Source organism: Platichthys flesus, chromosome 11 (assembly GCF_949316205.1).
Source record: "Platichthys flesus chromosome 11, fPlaFle2.1, whole genome shotgun sequence".
NCBI lineage: Eukaryota > Metazoa > Chordata > Actinopteri > Pleuronectiformes > Pleuronectidae > Platichthys > Platichthys flesus.
The window spans coordinates 22,927,165-22,937,312 of NC_084955.1; the positions used below are offsets into that span (position 1 = coordinate 22,927,165).

The window sequence follows — 10,148 nt, forward strand, 5'->3', positions numbered from 1 at the left end:
AGAGAGAGAAATCAGAGCTGTGTTTGCACAGCGAACAGCCATCAGACCAAAGAGCTCCAGTGCATACAATCATTTTCATCCACGGCCCCTGACAGAAATAGTGTTGAAATGGGAACCTACTTGGCTGAGAGACGTGTCATGTGAAGTCAGGGCAGACAATGCCTTTTCAAACGGGCTCACAGCAGAAACGCTCAGATATACGTGTCGTTGAAATGTAGCTGCCCCCCCTTCTGATGTCAACTCTGCACTTATCTTCCTGTTTATTCTCTGTGTAACAACTTCAGACTCAGAACCAGATGGTTTCATAACTCTGAGCCTCATCACTTGGGTTTGAAGATGTGTCCAAATTATCATTTTTGCAAATACTGGTCATAATGTCCCAGATCAGCGATTCTCAACCAGGGGAACTTACTTTTAACCCTTTATTACTGTGGAAGGACCTCATAGTGATGGATAATAAAACTAAATTAACAGATTTTTATATATTGTATTTATCTGAGAATCCGAGCTGGAGACATCTACTGGGTTAATTTGTCAGTTTGAGCAGGATTTACGCAAAAACTACTGGATGGATTTCCACAACCCTTTTGTGAAAGGATGCTCAAGGGTCAAGGAAGACCCCGTCACATTGTGGTATTAATCCAGATCAGAGGGTGGATCCAGGTTCTAGTTTATACCAAACCAGTTCTACAGAGTTTAAACCTGGATTCTGAGCTGCTCTCTTCTCCTTCTCTTCTTCTAATTCTCTTTTTTTTATGGAGGCACAAATTTGAAAATGCGAAACCTGCAGATGTAAATAGCGATAACCTCACAGCCAACACAGTTTCATTCACAATCTTTTAAAAGTCCTAATACTGAGTATAATATGGAGCTGATGAGCCAAAAGATTACATAACTTTATTATGTGTGAAACTTATACTAAAGTTTGACTGATATAACCCCTCTAAACCGACATGTAGCCTAAAATTCGGTCTTTATTTTCAAAACATTATGACTTAATTCTTGAAACCTCATATTTTCTCCCTTTAAGTGGAGCTAGCACTTCTCCATAGAAAAGGTAATGGATTCATGATTGAAATATTGGTGAAACTATTGGATAAACAGTTGAAACAGCCAACTCAGACTCAATAAACATGGTTGAAATATTCAACTAAAGATAGTGAGTTATTCCCCTTTGAGCTAATGTAGAGGTCAAACTGTTATTTAACATCACATTTTACTTTAACAGTGGTTAAGAGGCTTTATGTCTCAAATGCATGAAGGCTGGCGGCATTTCACATGGTTGCATCATGGTGCTTAAACGGGGGAAATATCAATACCGCGCCCAGGAGCAACGAGTCCCAGTTCTCGTTGGTGAAGGACAGGATTTCATGGTCAAAATCAAAGTATTTCCTCTTGCAGCACAGCGAGAGATGGTAGAGCACTAGGTGAGCCAAGTCCACCCTGCATTCAGAGAGAGAGAGAGAGGAGAGAAGTTAGATCCTAAGCAGGTTAAATAAAGAAATATCAGAATAGTTCATATTTACAAAATCTGGCTTTGTGCCAACGAGAAATCATTGTTTTCTTATCCAGAGCAAAGTAACTGGCTAAAGCCTTTTTCAGACACGACCTGCGGGTAAAGAGTTGGTTACAGACTTTACTCAGACTTCTGAATGCAGCTTCTCTATCTTAGTAACTGAAAAGATGTTAAATTACATATTCTACATCGAGCAATATCAGTGTTTGTTGTTACGTTGTGGTTCAAAGGTCCCATTTCTTGAGTTTTGATCCAAACTACACATGAAAATATACTGAAGATGGTGTTAAACTCTAAATAAGACCTGATAACGACAGTGTAAAATGAGTGATTGTGGTTATTTTGTCTGTGTGTGTGTAACTGGCCAGGTCATGGGTAGTCTCTGGATGGTCTCTGGTCCCTTTGTGCACACAGAGCACTGGAACTGATAGAACCTGAAACAGAAACAGTGGATGGGATTACACAAAAACTACAAAAACTACTTCCTTGAAACATCAGTGTACTTGTATACACTTTGACCGAGACGTCTCACACAAGCACTTCAACGCAAAACACGGTACAACTGCTTGGAGCAGCCAAAAAAGAAAGAAAGCACCTAAAATACACATCCACCACATTTTAATACAACGCCAAGTGAGTAACTCTGCTCGTTTCACTGTCAACGTCCATTGTTGCTCACTTACACTGCAGTTGTGTTTCCGTTGTGTGGCTTTTGAGATTTTGTTTTCCGTCAATGTGCTTGTGTGAGAACTTTGGTTTGTAGATCTGGACAAAGGAGCTGATCCAGGAATCTTTTATCACTTTCTTTAACATTGTGAAATAGGAAGTTTCTTTTTATATTTTCACCATTTTCCCACAGATTAATTCCTGCATCATGATGACAGAAATCAGCCATATTAACAAAACTGATATCTGAGGTTTGCGCTCTATTGAATATTACTCTATAGTTTTTCTTTCCTTTCTCGAGAAGCCTCAAAGTTCTTCTTCCATTTCACTTCCCCTGACGAATCCGTACATGTCTCTTGTCTCTGTGTTCGTTGCCGTATCAATCAGCCTGCCTGGGAATGAAGGGACAGGTCTATCTGATGGTCTAACGTTGTGTGGTGGGCGACCCTGAGCCCCCCCCCCCCAGCGTCTGTCCTCCTCTGTGCACGTGCTGGCAGAAGGTCGTTGGGACAGATGAAGTGCAGACTCGGTTATGGCGGCCGTACGCGTTTACTATTCCAACTGTGAACTGCGTCTTCACTCTTCCTCGGTCACATGCTCGGCAGATGTTGCACCCGTCCGGGTCCTCGCTCTCCCCGACTGTCAATCTAGATCTAATCCCCCCCTCCCCTCCCCCCTCCTCCCCCTCCTCCTCCTCAGACAGGTTCGGCAATAACACGGTGTCAGCGTGGGTGTGAATCCCAGTCAGCTAACGCAGATGGTTAATGACAATAATAACTTAATGGATGGATACATTTTATGACACCCACGAGATGCAGCCCCATCTAACTGCACTGCCACCGGCACCTCAAGCACCCCCCCACCCCCCCACCCGGCGTCGCATCAGAAACTTGTGGGAGAGGCGACACGTCTGCTCTGTCGCCGTCTCGGCTCCGAGCGCGAGCGGAGATCTTGTCCTTGAAAGTCGAGTCAGCGAGTGCATTAACACGAGCACTAATCATTTAGTCTTAAACGAATTAGAGCAGATAACTGACAAGGGGGGGTGGGGGGGCTGTCATGTACACGTCTTCCACTGATTATCTTGATCAGAGTGAGTTTTACCACTGAGACCATTCGTCTACAGAGAAAATGTCTTCCCTCAATTATTGGCATATTCATATTCTCTGTTTTGTATTTCTCAGTTTATATCAGATTTTAACATTCATTAAAAAACACAAACCCAATGATAGATCCTGATATTACTGGCTGATCGCGGCTGCTCACAAATACACTGTCTGCGTTTCTACTGACACACACAAATGGAAAGAGGAGTGAAAATTGCTCTACAGACTGATTTCCTATGTTTTCTCTCTAAATGTTTTCATGTTCATTTAAATTGAATTCTCTTGTGAGGAAAGTGATTCACTTCAACAGGCAAAGGTTTTACTGGCAGTTCCCTCAGATTTACATAATTTAATGTCTAAGTTTTTTTGTTTAAATTAAAACTGAAAACAAAGCAAGATTTTTGAAACAAGGAATCATGAAATTGAAATAAATATAAATATAGTTTTTATCCTATGTGGAAGGATCCATTTTATCTTATCTTATCTCATCTTATCTAATCTTATCTTATCTTAATACATCTCAGGTTGTAGTGACACAGTCTGTACTGGCACCAGAACTTTACTGGTGATCCACAGAAGCTGTGCCACCTGTACAATTACAATAATTGTTGTATATTACAATCTGTAGTCTCAAACTCCATTTGTCCATTGTTTGGTTTGTTTGGTTTGTTTGTGAACAGGATTACACAAAAACCACTTGACAGATAACTATGATACTTGATGGGAAGTTGGGAAATGATCCAAGAAAAAGCTCATCACATTTTGGTGCGGATCAGAACAAAAGAGCAGATCCAGGAAGTTTTTCGTCATTTTGTTAAACATTGCGAAATAAACTCTTAATTTCAATAATCAGGCATATCAAGGGAACTGATATCTGTGACTTTGTGTCATTTGCTAGTTGTAGTTTTTATTTATATAACTCCCAACCAGACTTTTCGTTTATTACAACGACTGAAGGACAGAATTATAATCGTGAATATAAAGAAGGGCAGTTTTCCCAGTGATGCTCGATAACCCACCTGTCTCCATACAGTAGGGGCTTGGTGAGACACTGTGTGCAGGCCTCGTGGAACCACTGACCACAGCCTCCGCACTGCAGCATCTTCAGGTTCCACCTGCGATGCAACGAGAAAACAACAGGAACACTTAGAACAGATCAATGAAAGAGTGCTTCCAACATCTGCCACCCGACGACTCATCACTCAGGACGGCTGAGACGCGTCTACAGGTGTCAACTCCCACAAGGTATCGACGACTCCTACAGATGTGGCAGATGGGAGTTTGTTTGATTCTGCGTTAGACGCCAGATGTGCGGAGTTTGTAGACGTACGCAGAAGATATGCAAAGAAGTAGAAGTATGAAAAACAGCAAATGCTTTAAAAAGACAATGTGATGCACTTTTCTTTTGACTGACATCCCTCCTGACAGGATCTGGACTGATTCAGCTCAGACATCATTCCACCACAGTCAAAACAAACTCTGAGGAAATCCCACTAATGCCGCTCGACACACGTCTGATTCGCCGCTTGCAATTCACACATAATCCAAACGATGACATTGACACAGATGAGATCAAAAGTTCCAGCGTCACTCACTCTCCAGGTCCGGCACAGTAGCAGTAACACTGCTGCTGATTGGTCAGGTGCTGCGGGTCCCAGTCCAGAGAGGACAGCTGGTAGGGGAGTCGGAGCTTCATGAACTGCATGAGCCGGGCGAAGCGTCCCCGCTTCAGGGCCCCGCCTCTCTGAAAACACACAATGTTAGAGCCATAAGTGACAGGTCCCCTCAAATCAGAGTCCCCTCAAATCAGCATCCTAAGACAGATCGCCTTCGTCCACAGAGAAGAAACCATTCGTCTGATTTCATTGTAGGTCAGCGGTGAGAGATAGTGGCCGAGGCAGCAGACGTCTGGACAACGAGAGACGGACATTGAGCGATTGACAATTAACCGGGGTCCCGTCTCATATCTGCAGAACTGGAGCACATGTGATTGATTGACTTTAAATGTACTTCTATCAACTCCGTGGCTCTTTCTCAGCCTCTGAACTATCGACTGTTCACGATTTCTCAGACATAACGTAGAACATCCGAACTCGGAGTCAATACCGAGGGAATGAGGGCGTCCCTGCCTCAGATAAACACATTACCTGCTGTGGTGACAGCCACGCTCGGTATATTTGACTGGATTTCTCCAACACTACAACACTGAATGTTTATTCTTCCTCCCCAGAGTGTGAGACGGAGAGATTCGCGGTCTGACCTTGGTTGCGACTGCAAAGACACATTGCCGACATATCCACGAGTCGCTGTCAGCTTCCGGTTCGATGGTTGGCGTGTGGCACTCTGGATGATAACCTGTAATGGGAGGAGGAGGCAGAGCGTTTAATTCGTGTTTGCCACACAGACAGGCTGAGTGACAATAATGGCTCCATGTTTTTTTATCGCTCTGCTGGGGTTGTTTCAGCGACATGCAGAAATACTTCACTCTATTTTTTACAACCCGGGAGCGGGGGGAAGTAAGTTTGTCTGTTTTATTTGATTTTTTCTCTCCTGAAAAACAAAGTGACGGCAGCTGTGGTCGCCTTTTCTAGCTCTGTGCATCCTGAAGCCGAGCGGGTTCTGCAAAACTTCTGCCGTCTTGCACATCAGGATATTTAATTTCATCATGATTCAGGCTGTTACTGTTAACCCCCCCCCCCCCCCCCCCCCCCCCCCCCCCCCCCCCCCCCCCCCCCCCACACACACTCAGAAACACGTCTTGCTTATTATTGTGCAAAATGGCACATGAGAAACCAGAGACACGTTTTAAAAACACCTGCTGAAGAGGGCAAACCTCTCAATGCTCACTTTGAATCCAAGTTTGTGTCATTTACACATCTTATGTCCAACAGTTACACTTATTAATGTGGGATGAGGCTCATTCCTAATTAGATAATTGGTTTGTTTGTAATCAGACAGAAGGTATTATCCACAAACATGAAGAAGTGTGTAAAAACGTCTGTAGATGATCTTTAAATCTGTAACAAGCCGGAGTAAAATCCCCTCAAAGTCAAAAACACCACAAACAAACTTCAACGCCTCCTCGTTCGTTTTCATTCTAGTCAGGATTCAGGTGCAACAACTCGAATCTATCATTTATGAAATGTGGTTTTCTGTGTTGGTTGTTTTTCTCTTTTTTTTTCAAAGAAGAGCAACACTTATTTACCACGCCATGTCAAATCCTCAAGGTCAGTGCGGGAGCGGGTGGAGAGCCACCGCTTGACAGCGCGTGATGAGGCGTGCTTCCTTACCGTGGCGACATTTAAGACAATTTATGAGCGGTTCTTTAAGAGGCGGAGCGTCACAGATACAGCAAACTTCTTCCACTCCGGCAGCAACTGAGGCAAACGCAGAAAGAGAGAGAGGACGACAGAGGGAGAGAAGGAGAGAGAGAGAGCAGTCAACAGCATTAATTTATGTATATTGATTCACATCCTTGCCACCTCATTGATTTCAGTGTCTCCTGCACCCTTTCAGATTTCACTTCATCTGATTGGCAGATATTCTGTGTGGTCCTAACAAGCGTCCAACTTCCTTCTTGATGTCAGGTGGAGTGGGAGGGCGCCATTTCCCCCCAGGAGTCATTAGTCTAATAACTTCATAAATAGACTCTAATACACCAATTACACCCGGGGCCAACCCTCGTAACCTTGAACTCGATTGTTATCTCCTCTCAGACGACAAATCGCAGATTAACGCAGAGTTTAAAGTTTGAAGCTCAACATCTGGAGGGATCTGGAAAAAAAAAGTGTTTCTGCAGCTCCTCGGGTAAAGTTTCCGCTTTCGGTGTGAGTTCAGCGATTCGGAAAACCTCAGGAGCCGGGAGCATTATTTAACAACAGGCAACACAAAGTGCTCCCAACAGGAAGCTGTTTACTCTTCTGGCTGACGGGAGAGCGGGAGCGGGGGGGGGGAGGAGAGTTCCACTTACACGAGTGAATGTCCTTTCTCAGCACCCAGAACTCGGAGTTGTCCTCAAATCTCACCAGGCAGCATTGCTTGACGCCGTCGACCTGAGGGGGAGATAGCAGGCGAGCGGGATGATTGACAAAAGTAAATGGAAGTCGCCTCAAATCCAGGTGAACACACAAAAAGTCTCTTTCTGTCACACACACCCACACTCGCGTCCATGCACTTACTCTTTTTACATTGCCGAGGTACAGTAGTCCATCACTCCATCGAGCCAACACATCATCTCCTTCACTTACTCCCCCCATCCTGAGGAGAGAGACAGAGAGGGGTAGAGAGAGAGAGAGAGAGAGAGAGAGAGCGAGAGAGAGAGAGAGAGAGAGGGAGAAAGCGGCGCTCATGTGAAATGGAAATCCGATTTATTCGATGAATACTTTGCTGCCGCTGCTGACAGAGGGGGTTTATGGCCCCGGCGTTCGGAGCTGGCTCTCAGACAGACGGGCTTCGGTGCAAAGGGGTTAAAATCTCAACCGCCTCCTCCTCCTCCTCCTCCTCCTCCTCCTCCTCCTTTTAGACCATAGCGACAGCCTGTTTCCACCACTGTAAAAGATGAGAGTGAGTACACAACCAGAGAGCAAGACAAATGATTATTGCACACATGAAACACACACACACACAGACACACAAACGGGGGCTCTGCTGCAATACAGTTTGATTGAATGAACAAAGATGAGTGTGCAGCTACTTGAAGCGTCAGTCGTGCACTTTGCTGCTTCTCTCATATCCCAACAGCTTAAAAACTTGATTAGCCGCAAGGAAATGACAGAGCGGGGCATTATCTCTGCACGCTGAGCATTTGTTCCAGTACATGCACTCAAGTCAAGACAGACGCAGGATGCATAACAGTGCATGTGCAGCCTTTTGTGAGAAGCAGCCAGGTATGAGAATGTGCAGGGGGGGGTTGAAGGGTACCTGTCAAGTGGAGAACTCCTATCCGTCGGGGGTCACGCGGATTCCCGGGCCAGGCTGGACATGCGTCGCCCTCATCTGCCGTGGAGCTTCCCAGTGCCCAATTACTCCAGGATGCGCAGCCGGGGGGGAAAAGTGAATGATGTGCATGTATGTGCCCAGCGGCTGTGCGTGCGTGCGTGCATGTGTGTGTGTGTGTGTGTCAGTCAAGCCGTCAGCGAGGTGGAGGAGGAGGAGGATGAGGAGGAACAAGAGGAGGAGAAGGAGGAGGTAAAGGGGGTAAAGGCAACTGACTGTCCGTCCGTCGCTCAGCCTAGTTTGTCCGTCCTCCTCCGCGCTGCTGTTTCGTCATGTCCCCGTCTCTTGTGGCTCTCACCCCCGCCCCCCCTCACCAGCAGCACCCCGCCTCTCCGCCGACACCTATGCTATTAAAGCGGGTTTGTCAGCGCAGCAGCATCAAGCCGCCAGAGACGCCATCATCCCTGCCTCTCTCTCTCTCTCTCTCCCCCTCCACCCCCCTCTCCCTCTCGCCTCTCGACTTGTTGTGACGCAGACATAAAACACGGAGATAGAGTGGGAGGGAGATAGTGATGGAGGTGCTGGAGGATGAGAGGAGGGCGGCCGGGGCGCACGGCTGGATCCGCGGCTGGAGCAGCCCCCCCCCCCCCCCCTCCTGTCTGCAGGAGCTGACCCTAAATCGTTGTGACAAGGTGGGATTGTGATGTCTGGGAAGCGGGAGGACGGAGGAGGACAGAGGGGGAGAGATGGATGGATGGATCGGAGAGAAGGATGGATGGTGCTCGAGGAGCCGGTGGGAGCAGCGCGCGCGGCTACGGGGGCCAATTAAGTGGCCAATTAGTGAGTTTAGCCGCCTCATTAATTGGCCTGTAACGAGAGGGAGCAGCGGAGTTTAGAGGGAAACCCAGGGAGGGAAAGTTTTACAAGTGAGACGCCTGAGCAAACAGTGGTTTAAACGTGCCTTTATCAGGAGAGGGAGGGGGGGGGGCAGTTGTTACACACTGACTTCCTGCATAAGATCTAATACCGTCTGTTGTCCTTGTATTATTGATTAGTGCACACGTACAGATCTAGAAATAAAAGAGACCATCGCAAGAACACTCCGTGTTTACAATAAAATGAACATCTTGTTTCTATTGTTGTTCCAAACTAACGACACGTTTCTCTTAAATTCAGATTCAATGTAGAGATGCAGATTTAAAGTAGAGATGCAGATTCAAAGTAAAGATGCAGATTCAAAGAAGCAGATTTAACACCATAGAGAATATCACAGGACATTTACTCATCCAATGATGTCACTACAAAATGTTCAAACTCTTGGCTCCACTGCGAGCGAACGTGTTGAGAAGCGTCTCCAGGGCAAAGTGGACAAGCAGCACATCTGCAGGACAGATGTGTCCCCAATTCTCCCGGGACATCCCGGGTGTGACTGAACATGTGATGCCGAACAGGCCTGGCTATCATCACCACTTTGATCCAACAACACGTTAACCACAAACTAAACTTCTATTCCCAGTCAAACACAAACCAATACACATTGTGAATGTTTTTCAAGTTACAGGTGATCTAATAACTTCTTTAAACAAAGTCAGACATCAGGGCGAAGCTGCTCATTGACACATTATTATATAATTAACATGATAGATTTGGGTTATAAACATTATACTCACAGTGAAATGCACTTATGTCCAATACAGCCCTCGACTTTGCTGTTTACTTTCCACAGTTTGTGTCTCTTCTTGTTTATTTGTGTCTCTCGCGCTCCTCTCACCAGTCAACAGTGGGCTGACACCGCCGTGTGGTTCAAAATGGCCCCTGGCACATTCAACAGTGCGTATTTCCACTTGCCACCGCTAGGCGGCGTACAAATACAAGGACTACACCATAGACTACACCACCACTGAGCTGCAATCACCCTGTCACCCTGA

At 45.9% G+C, this 10,148-nt stretch overlaps 1 protein-coding gene across 2 annotated transcripts in view; it reads right to left on the minus strand.

The window, feature by feature from the left end:
• phf1 (PHD finger protein 1) overlaps positions 1-8,557 on the minus strand; it is an 18,869-nt gene extending 10,312 nt beyond the window's left edge. The window contains exons 1-9 of one of the 2 annotated variants that reach the window (XM_062399352.1): positions 8,206-8,557; positions 7,464-7,833; positions 7,256-7,337; positions 6,576-6,662; positions 5,546-5,640; positions 4,881-5,029; positions 4,305-4,400; positions 1,882-1,950; positions 1,320-1,443 (exon numbers count right to left, since the gene is read on the minus strand). In XM_062399352.1, coding sequence (XP_062255336.1) covers positions 1,320-1,443; positions 1,882-1,950; positions 4,305-4,400; positions 4,881-5,029; positions 5,546-5,640; positions 6,576-6,662; positions 7,256-7,337; positions 7,464-7,634 — 873 coding nt within the window. In that variant the 5' untranslated portion in view covers positions 7,635-7,833; positions 8,206-8,557. The remainder of the gene's footprint in view (positions 1-1,319; positions 1,444-1,881; positions 1,951-4,304; positions 4,401-4,880; positions 5,030-5,545; positions 5,641-6,575; positions 6,663-7,255; positions 7,338-7,463; positions 7,834-8,205) is intronic. The other variant, XM_062399350.1, reaches the window with a different exon arrangement.
• Positions 8,558-10,148: the final 1,591 nt, after the last annotated feature.